This window comes from Rhinopithecus roxellana, chromosome 12 (assembly GCF_007565055.1).
Source record: "Rhinopithecus roxellana isolate Shanxi Qingling chromosome 12, ASM756505v1, whole genome shotgun sequence".
Classification (NCBI taxonomy): domain Eukaryota; kingdom Metazoa; phylum Chordata; class Mammalia; order Primates; family Cercopithecidae; genus Rhinopithecus; species Rhinopithecus roxellana.
Window position 1 is genome coordinate 15,064,228 of NC_044560.1, and position 23,678 is coordinate 15,087,905.

General features: G+C 49.9%; 1 protein-coding gene across 2 annotated transcripts; it reads right to left on the reverse strand.

The window, feature by feature from the left end:
* Positions 1-6,110: 6,110 nt before the first annotated feature.
* TRIM63 (tripartite motif containing 63) lies at positions 6,111-23,336 on the reverse strand. Of its 2 annotated transcripts, XM_030913303.1 has the most exons (9): positions 23,029-23,336; positions 21,961-22,133; positions 16,904-17,072; positions 16,004-16,099; positions 14,110-14,343; positions 13,363-13,385; positions 12,937-13,061; positions 8,712-8,783; positions 6,111-6,701 (listed from the first exon to the last, which is right to left on the reverse strand). In XM_030913303.1, exons 1-9 carry the CDS (start codon positions 23,185-23,187, stop codon positions 6,682-6,684), a joined length of 1,071 nt encoding a protein of 356 aa, XP_030769163.1. In that variant the 5' UTR covers positions 23,188-23,336; the 3' UTR covers positions 6,111-6,681. The 2 variants fall into 2 exon arrangements, with proteins under 2 accessions (XP_030769163.1, XP_010353989.1); XM_010355687.2 differs by lacking the exons at positions 6,111-6,701; positions 8,712-8,783 and adding an exon at positions 10,829-11,377.
* Between the last annotated feature and the right edge of the window lie 342 nt (positions 23,337-23,678).

Genomic DNA, 23,678 nt, shown 5'->3' on the forward strand with positions numbered 1-23,678 from the left:
CGGCCGCCGGCTTTATCCAGCCCTCGCCAACCCGTGTGAAGCGGCTCTGGGCGCGTCGTGTGCAAAAGCCCGCGGGGAAGAGGGGGCGGTGGCTGGCTGCAAAGGGCGCCCGGCTGTGGCCCCGCGCACCTGTGCCTGCGCCCACCGGGCCCGCGGAGCCCACTTGCCGGCCGCGAGAAGCCTGCCAGCCTTAGCCCGGCGCGGCGCCCGGTGTTGCTGAGTGAGGACGGGGTGACAGCTGCGCCCCCTCTCCCGCGCCAGGTAGGCCGCGTCCCCAACGAAAAGTTCTCGACTTTGGTTTGTAGAAATCCGCTTTGGTGGTCCCGATGGCAGGAATGTGGCTCCTTGCTTCGGAAGAGGGTCTCCAGAGGCTACTGGGGCCGCGCCTGCCCCCTCTGACTGGCGGCTGTCCTGGGCTTGATCATGTTCCCTCTTAGGCTGGAGACGCCGTCCCCCACCCCGCGCCCGAGGTCGGCTTCCGTTCCTGCCCTCCTGCTAGGAGGGTCCTGGGGTGGGCTGTGCGGCCCTCAGGCTGGGGCAGTGTCTCTCCCTGGGACCGGCTGGGACTGATGAACCCATCCTCGCCACTGAAGCAGCGCCAGCTCCTCCTCTCCTGCGCGCAGGAGAATCTGGAGTGGCCGGCTTTGTCTCCACCCGCACAGAGAACAGTGTCATCGGCAGTCACCATCGGGGCAGAGCCGACCACCGCCACTGCTGCCACCCCTTCCCCGCAGCGGCTCCTGGGAGCCCCAGGAAGCCCGACAAGCAAGCCTGGGAGATGCAGGCAGAAGGTGCCACCGTGTTGGTACCGCTGGGAGAAACCCTGTCCTTCCTGGCCAGCTTGGTGCCCTACCCACTTGAAGCAGCCTCCTTCCCTGGCAGTTCTTGGGGATTAGGGAGCCTGTGGCCCCCACACTGGCCTCTGACAGGTCCCTCTGTGTAGAAAGAAGCTGCTGGAGACCTCCCTGTCTGTTCGTCATCCCCAGCACCCTTGTCGCCAGGACCATAGGCTTGGTGGGTATGGTCTTTCACAGAGACAAGAGTCAGAGGCACAGGCCTCTTGCCCACACCACTGGGGACAGGAAGGGGCTCTTTCAGTCTCTCCTCTTGTAGGAGATAGGGTGCCAGGAGGGAGGTGCACCTGTTCTGCTTGGTTCCTCACTGAGTGCCTCTCTGCCTTCTCTGGACTCTGGTTTTCCTCTGGAAAGCCTCAGACACGCTGGTTTTCTTCAGGTTTACTCTGAGCACCTGCAGGCTCAGCATTACCTGGAGAAGGTGTTACAATGCAGGTTACGGGTCCCCGCATCAGACCAACCGAACCAGAATCTCTGGGTGTGGAGCCTCAATATTTCCAAGATTCAGTAGGTCTGGGGCAGGGCCTGGGAATCTGTATTTTTAAAATTCTCATTTGGTGCTATTATGGCATTATTGTTCATTTTTATGTATAGTGTTTATGTTTTTTTTTGTTTTTGTTTTTGTTTTTGTTTTTGTTTTTTGAGATAGAGTTTCATTTCTGTGGCCCAGGCTCAACTGCAATCTCAGCTCACTGCAATCTCTGCTTCCCCGATTCAAGTGCTTCTCCTGCCTCAGCTTCCTGAGTAGCTGGGATTACAGGTGCCCACCACCATGCCCAGCTAATTTTTGTATTTTTAGTACAGACAGGGTTTCACCATGTTGGCCAGGCTGGTCCTGAGGTTACGATTTTTTAAAAGGAAAACCTTTATCTAAAGTATTTAGGGATAAAATGTCTCTGGGATTTGCCTTAAAATAATCCCAGTGGGGAGAGTACGGGTGATGGTAGAGAAGAAACAAACAGGTCACCAGCTGCTGAAACTGAGTGATGAGTAAATGGGGTACACTATAACTATTCCCTCTACTTTTCAGTATTTAAAAAATGTTGACTGGGTGCAGTGGCTTATGCCTATCATCCCAGCACTTTGGGAGGCTGAGGCGGGCGGATCACCTGAGGTCAAGAGTTCGAGACCAGCCTGGTCAACATGGCAAAATCTCGTCTCTACTAAAAATAAAAAAATTACCGGGCGCGGTGGCTCAAGCCTGTAATCCCAGCACTTTGGGAGGCCGAGACGGGCGGATCATGAGGTCAGGACATCGAGACCATCCTGGCGAACACAGTGAAACCCCGTCTCTATTTAAAAATACAAAAAAAACTAGCCAGGCGAGGTGGCGGGCGCCTGTAGTCCCAGCTACTCGGGAGGCTGAGGCAGGAGAATGGCGTAAACCCGGGAGGCGGAGCTTGCAGTGAGCTGAGATCCGGCCACTGCACTCCAGCCTGGGCGACAGAGCGAGACTCCGTCTCAAAAAAAAAAAAAAAAAAAAAATTGAAAAAAAAAAATTAGCTGGGCATGGTGGCAGGCACCTGTAATCCCAGCTACTCAGAAGTCTGGGCCAGAAGAATCACTTGAACCCGGAAGGCAGAGGTTACAGTGAGCTGAGATCATGCTGTTGCACTCCAGCCTGGGCAACCGAGAGTGAAACGCTGTCTAAAAAAAAAGAAAAATAAAAATAAAAAAAAAAAGTTTCAGAATTAAAGACTTGGGGAAAAATAAACCTTTCCTGGCGATTCTGATGTAGCAGCCCATGGAACTGTATTCAAGATTCATTGGAAGAACCCCCTTGAAGCCAGCTTTCCTGTCTTGCAGCATGATTTTAAAGGAAGCATGTTGATCAAGAACCCTTCATACCATCTTAAGGGTTCTAGTTTGCAAGTACAGGAAGAGCCCTTCCTATGGCAAAGGAAAGATCCCCTTAGTTGCAATTAACAGGTAACTTCCTGGAATTTAATCTTTAACTGATTACCCAAAGTCTCAACTGCTCTCTCTTCTCTTCCATAAGTGACAAGATATGGGACTGAAATGCTTGTTGCTTACATGATCAGTAGCCTAGAGAAGTCACAGAATGTTCACACATTGTAATACTGATTATTGTGATTTCAAGGTGATGAAAGCTTCTGTCTTTCTGGCCTCAAATTTCTCCTTCTGGACTCAAATCCCTTCAGTTTTCTATGGGAGGATACTTTAGGAGACCAAACCATAAAGAAAAACAAGTATGTGGCCGGGCGCGGTGGCTCAAGCCTGTAATCCCAGCACTTTGGGAGGCCGAGGCGGGCGGATCACGAGGTCAGGAGATCGAGACCCCCCTGGCTAACACGGTGAAACCCCGTCTCTACTAAAAATACAAAAAACTAGCCGGGCGCGGTGGCGGGCGCCTGTAGTCCCAGCTACTCGGAGGCTGAGGCGGGAGAATGGCGTGAACCCGGGAGGCGGAGCTTGCAGTGAGCTGAGATCCGGCCACCGCACTCCAGCCTGGGCGACACAGCGAGATTCTGTCTCAAAAAAAAAAAAAAAAAAAGAAAAAGAAAAACAAGTTGGCCGGGCGCGGTGGCTCAAGCCTGTAATCCCAGCACTTTGGGAGGCCGAGACGGGCGGATCACGAGGTCAGGAGATCGAGACCATCCTGGCTAACACGGTGAAACCCCGTCTCTACTAAAAATAAAAAAAAACTAGCCGGGCGAGGTGGCGGGTGCCTGTAGTCCCAGCTACTCCGGAGGCTGAGGCAGGAGAATGGCGTAAACTCGCGGGCAGAGCTTGCAGTGAGCTGAGATCCGGCCACTGCACTCCAGCCCAGGCGACAGAGCAAGACTCCGTCTCAAAAAAAAAAAAAAAAAAAAAAAGAAAAACAAGTATGTGATTGTCAAAAAAAAAAAAAAAAAAAATTTGACAGCTCCTCTTTCTGCTACCCCAATCAGAAAGAGGGGCTGTGATGTGTAGAGGGGCACATGGAGGGCTTCTGAAGGCTGGCAATGTTCTTTTTTTTTTTTCACCTGAGTGATAGTAACACAGGGTTTCATTTTACAATAGGTTATTAAACTCTATGAGTAGTTTGGTGCACTTGTAAGGGTGTATGTGTGTATTATGCTGTGTTTTGAAAACTAAAACAAAATGCTTCAGAACTTGAGAAAGGACTGGAAATGAGAGCAAAATCTGATTCCTTGAAATTCAAAGTTAGGAACCAAGTTAGCTTTAGAAAAACTCCCAGACGTGAAAATGGGCAGAGGTTGTGAGGGTTTTTGAGCACTGTCCTACAGCAAGTTCCACATAACTCTAGTTCCGGAGGCTGTCATATGAATAAGTTGGGAAATTCAGTCCACACACACAAAATGAGAGACTTAGGGTCAGGCAGCATTCCAAGCACCATGAACTTGATGGTCCTCGTCTAAAGTTAATTCGCTCAGACCCCCTAACTTACTACTGCGATCTGAATGTCTAAAGGGGGAACAGGCTCTGCAATGCTCCTCAGTTATAAATCCCTGGTATATGAGCCCCAGTGAATGCGCTGCCTCAGATTTGCTCAGCCTTGCCTCTCTCCAGGCCCTCGGCTTCTTGCTCATGGAGATCCTGGATGCTACTGGGCCATGGTCATGAATTCATCCTCTACTGCCGGTGACTGACTTGGCCTTTCCTGGCATGAGTCTGGGCACCAGCCTGGCCCCCATTGTGTTCACTGAGGTGGAGACAGCAGCAGCTCCCCCACCCTTGTCCAACCCAACTGACCATGGAGGCCCTGGCACCTCCCACCACTTCCAGACTCAACTGAAGTACCATCGAGTGTGGCAGGTGACCTTGCTCCCCCTGCAGCTGCACCACCTGAAGTCAAGGTAGAATGAACAGTATGGAAGGCGGGAGACAGGAAGGAGCCAGCAGACACATTTCTTTCTTTTCTTCTCTCAAATGAAGGACTTTGAATCATGTTCTGTTCTTTATGGCCTGTGGAAACATCTCACATGACTAAGCAGCCAGCCCAGTCTTTGGTGAAGCTGTGGCCAGCTCAGTCACGCAACGCCTTGTACTTGCTTCCCTCCTTGCCTGCCTCGCTTCCATTTTCCTTCTCTCTGTTGGCCTCGGGAGTGTACCTTGTAGGGTCTCAGAAAACAATACCCCAAAATGAAGGCCTCCCTCGGAAGCAAACATTTCTCTCTGACCTTCTCCTGCCCTCCTGTCTCTGGTTCCTTATTCTCCCCCAAGGCTAGCCGTAAAAACTACAATCCCTCTTCCCCAAAAACCTGCCGTAAAACCTAAAAATATTATTCTAATTTTCCCCTTTCTTTCTGTGTAAAACTGGCCATAGGAAATTATTTGACCTTTGTCTGACTGCAGGTCAGAAGACCCCCATCCAGAGAGAGTCCTGCCCCATATGAGGAAGGAAGGAATGCTGCACAGAGAGACTGAAAAGAATCTCGACAGACAGGCCTCGCTGGGTTCCCCACTCAGTCTATCAGCATTAGATCAGGCTCTTTTTTCCAATCGTATTTTTACATGGCCGTCCATACTTTGTTGAACTGAAGCCTAAAAATGGACAGTTTCTCCTGCATCTTTGGGTCCTCATTCTGAAGGCTCCTGTATCTCATACAACCACGGTCAAATAACTTTGTGTATTTCTGTGCCTTTTCTCCTATTAATCTGCCTCTTTTTTTTTTTATTTTTTTATTTTTTGAGACGGAGTTTCACTCTTGTTGCCCAGGCTGGAGTGCAGTGGTGCAATCTTGGCTCACTGCAACCTCCGCCTCCTGAGTTCAAGTGATTCTCATGCCTCAGCCTCCCAAGTAGCTGGGATTACAGGCATGCGCCACCATGCCCAACTAATTTTGTATTTTTAGTAGAGATGGGGCTTTACCATGTTGGTCAGGGTGGTCTGGAACTCCTGACCTCAGGTGATCCACCTGCCTCGGCCGCCCAAAGTGCTGGGATTACAGGCATGAGCCACTGCACCTGCCCAGCCTTATTCTGCCTCTTGTTGATGATTCTCAGTGAACCTTCAGTGGGCACGGGGAAGTTCCTATAACCTGCAACTAAAGCATTTAAACTTTGCCTCAGGCTCTGTTTTCTGGAGAACCAGAAGAACAACATGTTGAACCTGTTCTTGAAGGACCAGCTCAGGGCTGGCTTTCCATGGAGTCCACATTGGGAAATGGTGGTGTCAAGAACTCCTTTACTGGGACCTAAGCCTAGCCCTGCCATTGCCTCCTACCGGGGGTCCTTTTCATTCACACCCAACCCTCATCTCCAGGAAAAAAAGCTGAATGAAACCCCGGCTCCTTTGAAGAACAGGAAGAGAACATTGTGCATTTATTAAAACAACATATAACACAAACTCAGTTACCACCCCATATGTCTGGGCTAGGCACTGAAATACAGCACATCGTCCCTGTGAGTGCTACCCCGTCCTCCTGCTCAGGAAAGGAAGTGGGCAGCTATATTACCCTGGCTTCCTTCCCCTCTTTCTGACAATCGCAGGTCACCCAACGACCAGGCATTATTATACAAAAGTTCCTTTACAAAAAGCACCAAATTGGCATACATATACAAGTATATACAAAAATCACATTTTAAAAATGTACAAAATATTCCATTTTGCACCAATGTAGAAAAGTGTCCTGTGTGATTGTTTCAAGCACATTTTCAATTCTGGTTCAGTGTCTGCTGGATGCAGCAGTGAGGGTCCTACCCTAGTCCCTGCTCTCTGAGCAGAGAGAAGACATTACCTCCCCATTGCCCCTCCAGGGGCCCCAACCCCTCCCACCTGGGCCTGTCACCAAGGCCGCTGGGCCCCTCTCCACCCTCTCCAGTCTCTCTGCACCGGGGGGTCTCTCATTCATCCAGCTCCTTACTGGTGTCCTGAAATGCCTGAAATGAAGAAAACGACACAGAGGCACGTGGTGAGACAGAGACTCAGGAGGATCCAAGGCTTACCAAGCTATTGTTTATTCAAACAGGAGTTTGAATAAAACATCAAATTCCAATTCCTCCTGGTCTCTTCCTTTTAAAACCAAAATAGAACTTAGCTGCCCAAACATTATGGATTGTACATCAGTACAGAACTCCAAAAGACTACCCTATAGTTTTCAACTGGATTGGAGTTTAGTTTCAGTACCTGTGGTTTGAAAAATAACATTTGCAAGCATGTGCTTATTAGCAAACGTCCTTCCTATGCACCAGATACTGTGCTAAATGATTATCTTATTTACTCCCAACTACAACCTTTTGATGTCAGTACTGTTATGCCCCTGTACACAGATGAGTAGCCCAAGACTCAGAGAAATTGTGAGCTGCTGCAATTCAGAACCCAGGCTTCTAATCAAACTCTGCCAGGCTGGCAAACTCAGATACCTACAAGGGGCTAGCAGAAAACATGAATGAGTGAAGCAAGCAGAATTGATGGTGGTGGGGCTGAGCAAACTGGCAAGGGCATGTCCCATTTTCTTTTCTCTTTTTTTTTTTTTTTTTTGAGACAGAGTTTCACTGTTTCACCCAGGCTGGAGTGAAGTGGTGTGATCTCGGCTCACTGCAAGCTCCGCCCCCCGGGGTTCAAGTGATTCTCCTGCCTCAGGCTCCCAAGTAGCTGGGATTACAGGTGCCCGTCACCATGCCTGGCTAGTTTTTGTATTTTTAGTAGTGACGGGGTTTCACCATGTTGGCCAGGCTGGTGTCAAACTCCTGACCTCAGGTGATCTGCCCGGCTCGGCCTCCCAAAGTGCTAGGATTACAGGCGTGAGCCACCGCACCAGCATGTCCCCTTTAAAGGGGAGAGCCACTGCCCAGAGCCAGCACTCTGGAACTACAGGGAAGTTCAAGTCCAGCATTGTTTGCTTTTTCTAAACTTTCACAAGAAGGTGAAAATGCAGATTCTTAGTTGAAATCTCCTTTTTCTTAAAAAAAAAAAAAACCTAATTTAAAAAATGTTAGCAATTAATTTTTTCTTTTTAAGAGACAGCGTAGTGTCCTTCTCTGGTGCCCAGGCAGGAGTGCAGTGGTGCAATCATAGCTCACTGCAGCCTCTACCTCCTGGGCTCAAGTGATCCTCCAGTCTCAGCCTTCTGAGTAGCTAGGACTACACATATGTACCACCACGCCTGGCTAATTTTTAATTTTTTTTTTGTAAAGATGAGGACTTGCTGTGTTGACCAGGCTGGTCCCAAACTCCAGGTCTCAAGCAATCCTCCCGCCTCAGCCTCCCAAAGTGCTGGGATTATAGGCATGTGCCACCACATATAGCCAGCAAGTGATTTTTTTTTTTTTTTTTTTGAGATGGAGTCTCATTCTTGTCACCCAGGCTGGAGCGCAGTAACACGATCTCGGCTCACTGCCACCTCCACCTCCCAGGTTCAAGCGATTCTCCTGCCTCAGCCTCCTGAGTAGCTGGGACTACAGGCACCTGCCACCAAATTCGGCTAATTTTTTGTATTTTTAGTAGAGACAGGGTTTCATCATGTTGGCCAGGCTGGCCTTGGCCTCCCAAAGTGGTGGGATTACAGGCATGAGCCCCTGTGCCTGGCAAACAAGTAATTTTTTTTTTTTTAATTTAAACACAGTGCTGGCCAAACAAAGCATCTCAATGGGCCCAGCCTAGCTCATGAGCCCCCATCTTTTCCCTCTGCTGTGCCATAATGCTTTCCATTTAAGCAGATCGTTTAGATGTGAAATGGGAGCATTTTATTATGAATAGTTTGGGGAATTTTTTCTTCTCTAAGGGTAAAGAGAACAGGACTTTACCCTCAATAGGTTTAAAGCACATGCTGGGAACAGGTCTCAGCGTCATTCCCAGTGTCTAACACAGTGCTTTGTATATAGTAGGTACCTCAGGTTGTTGTGGAATGAGTGAAGGAATGAAGGAATGGAGGTAGATGAATTTCTTACCTTCCTCCTTCCCTTCTGTGGAGTCCTCCTCTTCCTGATCTTCTTCTTCAATGAATTCTTCCTCTTCCTCATCTGTGACAAAAAACACTTGTATTAGGATGGGGCCAGTTCCTTGAGGAGTTACTTGAAGAAGAACCAGGGAAGAGAAAGCACCATCTAAACCCCTTCCTGTGCCCAGTTGGGTCAAACGGCCACACACAGATGGCAGTGGTCTGGCAGGTGATGGGCTTGTCAGACCCACGCTGCACAGAGGCTCTGCTCCTGCAATCCCCCGCACTCTGTCCCAGGGAGCCGGGCTCAAGACACTTCCTTGTTCCAGGCACAGCAGCTTCTATCACCCACTCTGCCTGTGACCAGAGAGGGGCTCTGAGGAAGCACACTCTGTGCTTCTGCACATCTCTCAGGTAGGCAGATAAACATCGCCTGGGGAGAAAAAATCCTCCTCGATCCTCAGGGATCAGAGTCCTTGTCTTGAAGGAAGCTACGCAGCCTATGAGATCTGCTTGTTCAGCAGCCTCTGTCCCATTTTCCTCATTCCTTAGCCTGTGGAGGGGAGGGTGGACATGACAGGGAAGCACTTCTGGAGCCACCTCTGCTCCCTGAAGCTAAGCACCAGAGGGACAGTGACTGAGCTGCAACTCATGTCCCCACTTTTTCATCCTGAGATGTCACCGTCAAGCTTTAACAGGGAACATCTCCCTTCCCCGCTCCTCTCCCAAGCCACCTCCTTAATCTTTTGGGGCCCTGAAGGGGCCACCACAGAGTCAGAACATTTGTCAAGTGTATCTCCAGGCCAGGCTTGGTCGCTCGCGCTTGTAATCCTAGCACTTTGGGAGGCTGAGGCAGTAGGATCATCTGAGGTCAGGAGTTCAAGACCAGACTGGCCAACATGGTAAAACCCTGTCTCTACTAAAAATATGAAAAGTTAGCCGAGCGTGATGGTGTGCACCTGTAATCCTAGCTACTTGGGAGACTGAGGCAGGAGAATCACTTGAACCCAGCAGGCGGAGGTTGTAGTGAGCCAAGATCACGCCATTGTACTCCAGCCTGGGCTACAAGAGCAAAACTCCCTCTCAAAAAAAAAAAAAAAAAAAAAAAAAAAAAAAAAGGGCCAGGCACAGTAGCTCATGCCTATAATCCCAGCACTTTGGGAGGCCGAGGTGGGCGGATCATGAGGTCAGGAGATCAAGACCATCCTGGCTAACATGGTGAAACTCCATCTCTACTAAAAATATAGAAAATCAGCCGGGCGTGGTGGCGGGCGCCTGTAGTCCCAGCTACTAGGGAGGCTGAGGCAGGAGAATGGCATCAACCTGGGAGGTGGAGCTTGCAGTGAGCCAAGATCATACCACTGCACTCCAGCGTGGGTGACAGAGTGAGACTCCATCTCAAAAAAAAAAAAAAAAAGAAAAAATCTCCACAATGACAACCACAATTCCAGCCAAGTAACTGGGATCAGAATATAACCCAGGGAGTTCTGCTGTTTAATCATTATCACAATGACAACTCTTAATAGCAGTTGCTGAGTACTTACTATGTGCCAAGTAGTGTGCTAAGTGTTGAATCTGTACCATCTTATAAAATCCTCACAAGAGTTTTGCAAGCCAAATGGCCCTCTAGAATCTGCATGGGCTACTTGCCAGCTGTGTGGCCTTGAACAAGTGGCTTACCCTCTCTGAGCTTTAAGTTCCCTCAACTACAAAATAGAAATGGTAACAGAATCTATCCCATAAAGTTGTGTTAAATGATAAAACTTATGTTAAGAGCTTAGTGCCTAGGACATACAGAATATTCAGTAACTGGTGACTGTTGGTACTCTCTTCATTTTACTTGTGGAGAAACTGAGGCTCAGGGAGACTATGAAGTGGAGGACTTCACAATGTTATGTTCACAACGTATGACCCACTCTTGAATATCTTTTTTTTTTTTTTTTATTGGAGACAGAGTTTCACTCGTGTTGCCCAGGCTGGAGTACAATAACATGATCTCGGCTCACTGCAATCTCCATCTTCCAGGTTCAAGCGATTCTCCTGCCTCAGCCTCCCGAGTAGCTGGGATTACAGGCATGCGCCACCATGCCCAGATAATTTTGTACTTTTAGCAGAGACGAGGTTTCTCTGTGTTGGTCAGGCTGGTCTGGAACTCCCGACCTCAGGTGATCCACCTGCCTCAGGCTCCAAAGTGCTGGGATTACAGGTGTGAGCCACTGTGCCCGGCATACCCACTCTTGAATGTCTTAGCTTAGGGAAGCTGACAGTGGAGCAGCTCATCTACAGCAGTGGATGTCCCCAAGTCCATTGGTATCTCTGTTTTGGGATGTATTTTGTCCTTACCTATGGGGTATATTTGGAGCTCTGAAAACAGACTTAGCACCAGATACTGAAGGTTTGCAAGAGAGCGACACAGGAGGTGTCAGGAAGCTCTTCTCTTTCCCATGCCAGTCCATTTGTAGTTCTTCCTCGTTCCTTCACCCTCCCCCTGTCTCCCAGCCTCAGCTGTTCATTGGAGCACAATCTCTCAGACCAAGGCAACAGTCGGCAATGTAGGATCTGCCCTCTCCTTCTCTGTTGCGTTTTAGCTGTGTTTCCCTTTTAGCTGTGCGACCTTCAGCAGATTAACATTTTTGCTTCCATTCAGTTTCTTCATTTCTCTTATTATTTTCACCCCTATTATTGTTATGATTGCATTGTTACAATTATTATAGGCACTTTATGGAAGGTAATTATAAACAGAAATGAAAACATGATGTTGATAAATTAAGGTGCCTGAGTATCATAGGTGATAGCATTAAGAAGCTGAAGCTGAGCCGGGCGCGGTGGCTCAAGCCTGTAATCCCAGCACTTTGGGAGGCCGAGACGGGCGGATCACGAGGTCAGGAGATCGAGACCATCCTGGCTAACATGGTGAAACCCCGTCTCTACTAAAAAATACAAAAAACTAGCCAGGTGAGGTGGCGGGCGCCTGTAGTCCCAGCTACTCAGGAGGCTGAGGGAGGAGAATGGCGTGAACCCGGAAGGCGGAGCTTGCAGTGAGCTGAGATCGCACCACTGCACTCTAGTCTGGGCGACAGAGCAAGACTCCATCTCAAAAAAAGAAGAAGCTGAAGCTGGCCGGGCGCGGTGGCTCACCCCTGTAATCCCAGCACTTTCGGAGGCCGAGGCTGGTGAATCACGAGGTCAGGAGATCAAGACCATCCTGGCTATGGTGAAACCCTGTCTCTACTAAAAATACAAAAAAAAATTAGCCGGGTGTGGTGGCGGGCACCTGTAGTCCCAGCTATTTGGGAGGCTGAGGCGGGAGAATGGCGTAAACTCGGGAGGTGGAGCTTGCAGTGAGCCGAGATTGTGCCACTGTACTCCAGCCTGGGTGACAGAGCAAGACTCTGTCTTAAAAAAAAAAAAAAGAAGAAGAAGCTGAAGCTAAGACTACCTTTAGGCAATGACTAGTATATCTTTAGGACTCTACAGGACCTTTCTGCATCAATATCTGATTTTTTGCAACAACACCATGAGTTGGTCATTATTAGAGGGCTCACTTCTAACTTGATTTTTTAAATTAGAAAATAAAACTCAGGCAGAAGGGGGGCTTACCAAAGGTCACACAGATAATAAACAAATGGCAGGCCCAGGATTTAAACTCAGGACTGTCTGATTCCAGAGGCCATATTATTTCTACTGCCCCAAGAGGCCTCCCTGCCATGGATCCATTATGTAATTTATGAAGCAGGAATTCTGCACCAAGCACTGTGCTAGGCTCTGGGCTCATCTAGAAGGTGACTATATGATTTTTTTTTTTTTTGAGACGGAGTCTGGCTGGCTTTGTTGCCCAGGCTGGAGTGCAGTGGCACGATCTTGGCTCGCTGCAACCACTACCTCCTGGATTCAACCGATTCTCCTTCCTCAGCTTCCCAAGTAGCTGGAATTTACAGGCATGTGCCACCACGTCCGGCTAATTTTTGTATTTTTAGTAGAGACGAGGTTTCACTGTGTTGGTCAGGCTTGTCTCAAACTCCTGACCTCAAATGATCCACCCACCTTGGCCTCCCAAAGTGCTGGGATTACAGGCATGAGCCACCACAGCCGGCTAGAAGTTGGCTGTATGAATTTGATTGATACCTGGGGATCTTTATGAGTGTATCTGCCTCCCCATGGGGCTCAGTGGGAGGGATGCTGGTTTCCAGGGATCAGGCAGGCAAATAGACAAGTGGCACCACCACCTCCTTTACCTGTTCCAAAGTCGATGGCTCTCAGGGCATCTGCTATGTGCTCTAAATTCAAAGTAAAGAAGTCCATGTTCTCAAAGCCCTGCTCTGTCTTTCCCAGCTGGCAGCCCTTGGAAGCTTCCACAATGCTATGGGGGAGACAGAGAGAGAGGCAGGATGAGATCTCTGGGGCTCAGTGCAGGAAGGAGAGGGCACATGCCTTGCCCACGCCCAGGGCTTCTACCCAGAGGCTCCCCTGGAGGGATGGAATATTTTCTCTCCAATCTTAAGCACAATGAGTGGCCCAAAAAGTCAGGGATGCAAAGGGTCAGGGAAGTCAGCCTAGAGTTAGACCCTGCCAGCAGACCTAATGCCCAGGAGGAGGCTTCCTGGACAGAGGTCCTGGTGGGAACTAGGGGCCTGGATCATAGCCTCTGGGGAGACACTGACCTTTTGATGAGCTGCTTGGCAGTCTGCAAGGGAAGAGAGAACAAAGGATTAGGACCGCAGAAGAGGTAACCCGAGGAAGTCAGCAAAACCAGTGACGGGACATTTGGTGCCATTCCCTAGCACAGTTGTGACCTGCTCCCCACCCCAAACGAAGCAGAATTTGGAACTTTTCCCTCTGTCTGTGGTCTGTACAGGTCTTAGTCATCACCCTAGGACCCATTCTCTTGACAGTAAGCTTGGATTCTAGGGGTATCAATCCAAAAACTCCTAAACCCCGAACTCCCCAGTGCTAACCACCTTTTCATACCCAATGTCTAGCACAAAGCCTGGCCCACAGTAGAAGCCCAGAACATTTTTATTGAACTAAACTATGAAGTCTTATAACTGAGCCTTTTCTGTCCTCCCCAACAAGCTCTTTGAGGGCAGGGCTGTGTCTGGTTTATCTCCTTGTCTTCCACCTCAGTGCCTGGCCTACAGTAGGGGCTCAATTAATAGTCCGTAGATGGGACACTGTATTTTGCAGCTTACAAAGTCATTTCATAAACATCCTCCTATTTGATCATCATAAAATCAGTAAGAGGAAGGTGGGGGTGTTACATGCCCGTTTGACAGATGAGGAAACTGAGGCTCACAGAGGTTTAAATGGCTTTTCCAAGGGCCCATGGGTGGTCAGTGGAGAAGCATAACTGGAACCTTAGAGCTGTCAAGTTGAACTGACCCCACCCAGACCCTTCTAGTCCTGCTCACCAAGAGGAAGGTGGCTCCCCCAGGCTCATCCAGGGACTGGATGGCTGTCTCCACCAGCTTTGTGGACTTGTCCAGCTGCTCCTGGTACTGCTGGATGAGGGCCTCGATGAAGCTGAGCTTTTCCTCCTGCTCCTGCGTGATCCGCTGCAGCAACTCACTTTTCTTCTCATCCAGGATTGCATACAGCGTGTCAAACTTCTGGCTCAGCTCTTCCTTTACCTGGTGACTGTTCTCCTGAGGACGGAAGTCTTGCAGTCACATTCTGTAGGGTCCTTACTCCCTGTCTGCTAAACTCCCTTCCTGGTACAGTAGCAAGGAATCTAAAGCTAGAACAGATCTCACTACATACATTCCCACACTACAGAAGATGAAACAAAGGCTTAACAAGAAGAAAACACTCATCTGGCCTCACAGCTACTTAGTACACCAGTGATATTTGGAGGCTGATGCCTTGAAAAACAGCTAGCCCCTTCTTCCAAAATAGAGGCTCTAGGGCCACATGACACAACAAATTCTTCCTTGTTCCTGCACCCTCCCCCTGTCCCCCAGCCTTAGCTGGTCATTGGAGCATCGCTTCTCAGACCAATGCAACAGTCACCAACGTGGGATCTGCCCTCTCTTTCACCTTTTTTTTTTTTTTTTGAAACGGAGTCTCGCTCTGTCACCCAGGCTGGAGTGCAGTGGTGCGATCTCGGCTCACTGCAACCTCTATCTCCCAGGTTCAAGCGATTCTCCTGCCTCAGGCTCCTGAGTAGCTGGGATTACAGGCGCGCCACCAAGCCTGGCTAATTTTTGTATATTTTAGTAGAGATGGGGTTTCACCATGTTGGCCAGGATGGTCTCGATCTCCTGACCTCATGGTCCGCCCACCTTGGCCTCCCAAAGTGCTGGGATTACAGGCATCAGCCACTGCGCCCAGCTCTCCGTTGCCTTTTAGCTGTGTTTCCCTTTTAGCTTTGTGACCTTCAGCAAATTAATGTATTTGCTTCCATTCAGTTTCCTGGGCCTCCCGTATGTCTCAGATCACACTCTTCCCTCCCTTTCAAGACCAAGACTGGATTCAGGAAGCTCTGCATCATTTGGTCCTAGGAGAGGTGGAAAAACAGCTCGTTTCCTAGCACCCTCCTCAACTGATGCTCCCTTCTATGTTCTTTTCTGTAAAATGGGTGTGACAATAGCATCTATGGGGTCTGACTATGACAATAGTCAGACCCGGGAGCCTCTCATGGGTGATCAGAATGTTCCCCTCCTTCCTACCCTTCACCCAACTCTTCGTCCACTAGCAATTATGACGAACCCTTCCCCTCATCTCATCTCCAGGTCCCTACCCCAAGTGAACATGGAAAATCGTGGAAGCTTTCTTCAGGGATAGAAAAGTTCCATTCTGCTCTCAACAGTCTCACTACTCAAAATGTGGTCCGTGGACACAGCAGCTTGGGCAAATCCTGGGAACTGGCTAGAAATGCAGCTCTTATGCCTCATTCCAAACTGACTGAATCAGAACCTGAATTTCAACATGATCCCAGGGTGATTTTCATGCACTTTAAAGTTTGGGAAGTGTTGGTCTATAGGAAAGAATTGTGCTCTGAAAACGATTTGTGCTGAATAAATACTGAGAACTATTGATGGGACACTCCCTGAGTTCAGGGACCATGTCTGTCTGGTTCATTCCTCCGTCCCCCACATCTCGGGTGGGGCCGGACACACAGCTGTGCTTAAGAAGCATTTGTTGAGAGAGTGAGTGAATGGATTAGTCCCTCCCTTGCCATTCCTGCTTGACTCCCCAGGCTCCAGGCCCCAACCTTTAGCCACAACCCATGGGTGAGCCTTCCCCAGAGACCAGGCTGCCCCGGAAAGCTCCAAACCCCCAGGCAGAATTATTCTGTCCCCTCACCTTGGTCACTCGACAGGAGTCCTCCAGCTGAGTGATGATGGTCTGCACACGGTCATTCCCCGCCACCAGCATGGAGATACAGTTATTCAGTTCAGTCTAGATGGGGTTGTGGGGATCAGGAGAGGAGAGATACAAATAGCCTCAAGGCCTACCCACCGGGGCATGGCAGCAACGTGGCTCCCTCCCTCCCCTCTGTGCTAGAAAGAGCCTCCAGCAGGGATCTGGCCCCTCTTTCGGGTACTGCTCAACTTCAGAGCAGAGGATATTAGAAAGATACTGCACCCCTTATTTTACAGATGAGGCCAACAGCAGGCAAGTGAGCTGCCCAAAACACACAGCAAGGAACTGACAGAGGAGGGGCTTGTTTCTAAGAAAGAAGGGGGAAAAAAAGAAATAGAGTCGGAGACGTCTAGAAGACAGAGACCTAGAGAAGAGTACGGAGTGGGGAAGAGAGAGTATGGAAAGGGGGTGGCTACTGGTTACTGCACGGACAGGGTGGCAGGCCTCCACAGGCCCAGGGCCCCAGGGAGAAGGCTCTGAGCTGCCTCCTGCTGCTGGGGAATGTGAAGTCTAGGAGAAGAGGTGAGAGGCATAGGAAGAGGTGTCTGGGGGATGGAGAAGCCGTGGCCCGAGAGGACCCCAGTGGCCTGGCTGGGGCATCTGACCGCTCCCCTCTGGCCACAGCCAGGTGCTCTCGAGTGGCTCTAAGTATAACCATGAGCTCAGCTTCCTCCCCCAAGGAAGGCCAGGGCTGCTGTCCCTGTGGCCTGGGAAGTCCCTCCAGAGGGACTATTCCTGAAAGGCTGGATCAGCAGATCTACAGGGATCAAATCTGCCTCCTGAATCATCAGGCCGTGCCCAGCAGCCCAGGCTGGGGATAAAAGTGGCTGGAGCCAGTACCTTTTGTCCCTGGAAGACACTCTGCAATGGGGCCACCTCGCAGGCCTTGTGGACCCCAAACACCTTGCACATGGAGCAGGTGGGCACCTCACACGTGAGACAGTAGATGTTGATTTTCTCATCTTCGTGCTCCTTGCACATGGGGTGACTGCCCTTCTGCAGCGGCCGACTGCAGTGGAGAACAGTCACAAGTCATGGGGGTCCTGTGTCCTGCACCCCCCTCCCCAGCTCCAACGCACCAGTCGCAGTTACTGGGGAGGTTGAGGCGGGCGGATTGCTCAGCCCAGGAGTTCAAGGCTGCAGTGTGTCTGTGAATCTCCAGATTTATGCCCTGGGTTCTCAGTGTTGCCCTAAAATCTTTTCATCCTCTGGGGATCAAGGACTTGGGAAGCCAATGACACCAAATCTGTCCCCACATCCTAAGATGGAGTTAGCCTGAGGCTCTGCCACTGTAAAGGACACAGAAAGGGCCATAGAATTCCAGAAAAACATCCTGGAGATGTTTTAGAGAAGAGGAAACTGGGCTCCAGAAAAGTGAATTGACTTGTGCAAGGTCATACAGCAAGTAAGGGCAGAGGAGACTAGAGTTCAATTGCTCTAATTATAGTCACTTTAGCTTTGGTTACTGCAGACTGGGCTCTGAGCTAAGAAATTTATACTGATTGCCTCATTTAATTCTATATTTAATCCACCAGACTGTAACCTCCATCAAGGTAGGGAAACTTACTTGTTTTCTTCACCCCGAGCCTACACTGTACAGTGCCTGGCATAGAGGAGATGGTAATTAAACAAAGGTAGAAAGAATAAATCAATAACGCTGGGCGTAGTGGTTCACGTCTGTAATCCCAGTACTTTGGGAGGCCGAGGTGGGAGGATCACCTGAGGTCAGGAGTTTGAGACCAGCCTGACCAATATGATGAACCGTGTCTCTACTAAAAATACAAAACATTAACTGGGCATGGTGGCATGCACCTGTAATACCAGCTACTCGGGAGGCTGAGGCAGGAGAATCACTTGAACCCAGGAGGCAGAAGTTGCGGTGAGCCGAGATTGCACCATTGCACTCCAGCCTGGGCAACAAGAGTAAAACTCCGTCTCAAAGAAAAAAAAAAGAAAGAATAAATCAATAACTAGCATAGAAGTCAATAATATTCACCGTCTTGAATTTCTTAAGATTCTCCATAAAAAAATATTTTTTTAAAAAAAAGAATATTTCCACAGAGTCAGTCATACCCTCTCTTTCTCTTAGCTTCATCACTTTCTAGCTGTGTGGCCTTGGATAAACCTCTGACACTCTCTGAGTCATGAGGTCGCCCCTGAGGCTCAGAGAAGGAGCAGTGTGTATGCCCCATGTCATGGTGACTGGTGAGTGGGTAGCCCAGGGCTGTCCAACAGCCCAGCACAAGCCTGACTTCTAGTCCAGAGATTCTTCCAAAGGCCCAAGTGTCTTCCTTTATTTTCTCCTATAACATATATGCTTAGAACTACCTTTCTTCCTTGAGACCTCCAACCTGTTATTTGTGCTTCTCTTGGGACATCAGTCATTTCCTAACCTAGATTCACTGGGGCTTGGGGGGGATTTTTTTGTTGTTGTTTTCTTTTGATTTTTTGCCCAGGCTGGAGTGCAGTGGTATGATCTCAGCTCACTGAAACCTCCGCCTCCCGGATTCAAGCAATTCTCATACCTCAGCCTCCTGAGTAGCTGAGATTACAGACGTGCACCACCATGCCCAGCTAATTTTTGTATTTTTAGTAAAGATGGGGTTTTACCATGTTGGCCAGGCTAGTCTTGAACTCCTGGCCTCACGTGATCCTTCCACCTTAGCCTCCCAAAGTGCTGGGATTACAGGCGTGATCCCCTGCACCCAGCTTTTTTTTTTCTTTTCTTTTCTTTCCTTTTTTTTTTTTTTTTTGAGACAGGGTCTCACCATATTGTCCAGGCTGGAGTGCAGCAGCAATTCACAGACACACTGCAGCCTTGAACTCCTGGGCTGAGCAATCCTCCTGCCTCCGCCTCCCCAGTAGCTGCAACTGGTGCATACCACCATGCCTGGTGTAGATTCGATTTTTTTAGTCTTCTGTCTTCAGCTAGACTATACACTCATTGAGAGCCAACACCACCTTCGATTCCCAGCCCTGAACAGAACAGGCATCTTGCAAATGTCAAATGGTGACTGTCCCCATCAGTGTCAATGCCTCACCTCCAAACAGCCTTACCTGACTGATTGCACACTGGGCTCTCTTAAGTTCTTAAATAAACCCCTTTCCAGGCTTGTCTTTTTGCATCTTTTACCCCAGGGTCCTTATGCTGGCAGGGGTCTGCCATTGCCACCTGCCTCCATCCCCTTATAAAGGGATGGCAGGGAATGCAGAGGTGAAGCAAGAGCCTGAGGGTCTAGTTCCTCCCAGATGCCCACCCTCTCAAGCTTAGACTTTGGCGTCGGGGTTCATATCCAGATTGTTCTTCCACATTCATTTTTGTGATTCTGGACAAGTGATTTCACTCTCTTGCCTGGGATTCCTCCCAGAGCTACTGCAATCATGGTAGAAATTGTCTGTAATGAATGTGGAGTGCCCGGCACAGAGCAGACCCTCAATAGAGGGCAGCTGTCGTTGCCATTCAACTATGCGGAAAGGCCTCAAAGGTTCACACACAACACGCTCTTCATAGGTTGGCACTGGGTGGGCTAACATTGGTGTGGAATTGATTTTATTATTCCTTATGATCAACAATATGTTTGCATTTTGTAGTGTCGCGCTCCAGCAACATGAGAGGCAATCTAGCGCAGCAATTAAGAATATTCACTGGCCGGCCGGGCACGGTGGCCCACGACTGTAATGCCAGCACTTTGGGAGGCCAAGGCGGGTGGATCACCTGAGGTCAGAAGTTCAAGACCAGCCTGGCCAACGTGGTGAAATCCTGTCTACACAAAAAATACAAAAATTAGCTGGGTATGGTGGTGCATGTCTGTAATCCCGGTACTTTGGGAGGCCAAGGCGGGCAGATCACCTGAGGTCAGAAGTTTGAGACCAGCCTGGCCAACATGGTGAAACCCTGTCTCTACTAAAAAACAAAACTTAGCTGGGCACGTTGTCACGTGCCTGTAGTCCCTGCTACACGGGAAGCTGAGACAGGGGAATCGCTTGACCCCAGGAGGCAGAGATTGCAGTGAGCCAAGATCGCACCACTGCTCTCTAGCCTAGGCGACACAGCAAGACTCTGCCTCAAAGAAAAAAAAAAAGAAAGAAAAGAAAATTCTCACACCCTCTCTTTCTTAGCTCTACCACTTGCTAGCTGTGTGGTCTTGGACAAATCTCTTGTCCTCTCTGAGCTTCAGTTTCCTCATGGTAAAATGGAGACGGGAATGCCTTCCCGGGTTACTATAAGAAATAGATAGGGAAAATGCCTGAAAGTACTTCGTACAGCGCCTGCACACAGTAGGTACCCAATAAATAGTTGATACATTAACCATTTTCCATTAATATCTTATTTGACAGCCACAATAACAGATCTTACTGTTTCTGTTTGCAGACAGAGGAAATGAAACTCTAAAGGCTTACCCAAGATGATACAGTACATCAGTTACAGAGGCTGACTAGCAAGCACAGTTCCACAGGCCAGGGTTTTTTCACCTGAGATCTGGTCTGTCATCTTCCTTTGGGCTGGGCAGTGCCTGCAGGCAGATGCTTGGTGAAGGTTTTAGACCTTAAAGGCTGTGGGGTCAGCACTCCTGGAGTCTTACCAGGATGTCCTGGTTTGTAAAGATCTTTCCTGTAGCTGTGTCTCTCCCAAATTTTTGTGGGGTGTGTGTGTGTGTATGTGTGTTTAAATGGAGTCTCACTCTGTCACGCAGGCTGGAGTACAGTGGCACGATCTCTGCTCACTGCAACCTCTATCTCCCTGGTTCAGGCAATTCTCCTGCCTCAGCCTCCTAAGAGCTGGGATGACAGGCATGTGCCACCACGCCCGGCTAATTTTTGTATTTTTAGTAGAGATGGGGTTTCACCAGGTTGGCCAGGCTGGTCTCCAACTCCTGACCTCAAGTGATCCACCCACCTTGGCCTCCCAAAGTGCTGGGGTTACAGGCATGAACCACCGCGCCTGGCCTCCCAGTTTTTTTGTCTGTTTGTTTGAGGCATAGTCTCACTCTGTCACCCAGGCTGGAGTGCAGTAGCACGATCATGGCTGTGCAACCTTGACCTCCCTGGCTCAACAATTCTCCTGAAGAGCTGGGACTGCAGGCATGCTCCACCACGCCCAGCTAGTTTTTAACCTTTGTAGAAACAGGGTCTCACTATGTTGCCCTGACTGGTCTTGAACTCCTGGCCTCAAACAATCATCCCACCTTGGCCTCCCAGAGTGTTGGGATTATGAGTGTGAGCCACCACGCCCGGCCCTCTCTCCCCAGTTTAAGGCCAACCCTGCACAACCTCCACCACTCACACATTCTGCCTCTGAATGAGCTGCTATTTTATTAGCAGGGAGACTCAGAGCTAGATTGACTGGGCCAGCTCCCAGCTCTTTCACTTTCCAGCTGGAAAACCTTAGCTAATTGACTTCACCTCTTGGGCCTCAGTTTCCTCACCTGTGAAATGAGGATAATAAAGTCATGCCTGATTCATAGAGTTATTGGAAGGTACTAAGATGAAGCATTCCCAGTGACTGACAGTTCCTCGTGGCACACAGGAAGGTAGCTGTTGCTATCCTTATAGACAACCTAGCTGTTTCTCACTGGGCGTTTTCTCTGCTGACTGGAGCCACTTAGCTGGCCGCAGGGCCTTCCTCTCCCTCTCACATCTCATCTTTCCCCCAGTCTCTGTCTTGGTATCGCCTGGAAGGGCAGCCTAATGTCTGGACCCCTTCCCATCCGCTGAGTGATTCTGAGAGCCGAATTGGGGTGTATAGGTCTCCAATCCTGTCTCTGAACTGGCTCGTGTAGCTAGTCCAGCTAGAGGCCTGGATCCTGAGCAGATGAAGGAGGGGGAAGGAGCTTGGGGGAGCTGGGCACAGCATGGCTGAGAAGGAGGATGGGCCCCCAGCAGGCATGAGAACCGACCTGGAGCACTCCTGTTTGTAGATGTCAATGATATTCTCCACCAGCAGGTTCCTCTGCAGGCCGTACACTCCGTGACGATCCATGATCACCTCGTGGCGGCAGGTGGGGCAGCGGAAACGGCCTCCAGACATGGATACCGAGCTGCCCCGGCCGGTCCAGTAGGGATTTGCAGCCTGCACGTGGCAAAGGTCAAGGTGAGGCCTGGGCTCCCTCCTCAGCCCTTCCCTTTTCTAATCTCCTGTTATCCTTTCCTCTGCCTGTCCCAACCACCCCAGTCAAACCTAATGACCTGGAGCTCCGCAGGCTGCGATGAGAACCAGTCCTCACACACAGAGCACCTGAGACGCAGCTAAGCAGTCATCAGGATGGGGAGGCAGGAGACCTGGGTTCAAGTCATATTAATTCTCTGAGTGATTTTGGGCAAGCAACCTTATCTCTCTAAGCCTCAGTTTGCCCACTTATGAAATGGGTATTACAATGAGAGCAAGCTCCTAAGGCTGCTACTTTAAAGATAATATCGTGAAAGAACATATCGTAAAGTGTCCCAGGGGAACCTCGCATCCTGCCTCCCAGCCAGGACACCTACCCGCTTCCTTTCTTGGGGATTTGGAGCCCCTTCTGTCCCCATATTGTAGGGAACAGCCTTGAAAGGGAAAATGCCTCTACTGCCCACTGCCTCCCCGACACCCTCCTCCCAAAGCTCTGGGCCTCTTGCCACCAGGACCTGGCTCCAGCCCCAGGGGTCTGGTTTCTCTCTCCTGTCCCTGCCTTCCCCGCTTATCACTTGAGGCATTTGACTCTTGATTGGAGAGTCAACAGCAGTGCTCAGGGCAGGGGTGGGGGAGCTGTGGGCAGGGTGGGGAGGGGAAACATGCGTCATGGAGAAGAACTGCAACAGCCAGAGCTGCCTCCCATCCCCTCTCAGCCCTGTCTAGAGGCCTCTGCAGGGGTTCACTTCAAAGGGGAAAGAGCCTGTCCCAGTTGGAAGGCTAAGGGAGAAGAAGGGCTTCATTAGGGAAGCCGAGTAGCCACCTGGGACCCCTGGATGAGGCTGCACCCGGCACTGACCTGGAAGATGTCACTGGCACACTTCCGGCACAGGTTGTGCTGGCACGGCAAGATGACCACTGGCTTGGTAAACATCTCCAGGCAGATAGGGCAGATCAGCTGCTTCTCCAGGTTCTCCATGGGGTTCCCATCCTGGATCAGGCTCGACTTATAATCCATTCTGTGGGCAGGAGTGAGAGCCGCGCCTAGCTGCCTCCTCTACTGACTTTGCTCTAAGTAGACCTGGGGCGTCTTGCCTTTGTCACGAAACACCAGGTCGGATCCTGTTGGCTTTCTTCTCCTGGTGCCCGAATTCTGTCTTGGTCTGAGGCCCCTCTGATATTTATAGCTAGATCTTGGTCACATGAGCCCCAGGAGGGGACCAGCTGAGCATTCCGATGCCAAGCGGCTGGTGGGGCTTGAGTTTCCTCCAGGCCTGAAAGACTGGCCCTCTCAAATCACATGCAGGGATGAGCAATCGCTGTTCTTCTGGGACGGGGGTCATAAACAAGAACAGCCTGTTCAGAGGCAGGCTTAGGGGAAGACTGGGTACCCAGAGCTTCCTCCAGAAATTGGTCTCCCCCCGGCACCAGGCTAGCGGGTCAGGGATAGGACCCAGCAAGTGAGCCACTGGGATTCAAAGGGTTAATAGCCAATGCTATGATGAAAAT

Bases quoted from the DNA above. Each gene is read 5' to 3' on its own strand.
- TRIM63 (XM_030913303.1), bottom strand. From the start codon at position 23,187: ATGGATTATAAGTCGAGCCTGATCCAGGATGGGAACCCCATGGAGAAC. The intron at 13,062-13,362 runs GTCAGTGTCTCC...TCTCCCCCATAG, and splicing joins GCCAAGCAGCTCATCAAAAG to CATTGTGGAAGCTTCCAAGG. The intron at 6,702-8,711 runs GTAAGAAATTCA...TCTTCATTTCAG, and splicing joins CACAGAAGGGAAGGAGGAAG to GCATTTCAGGACACCAGTAA.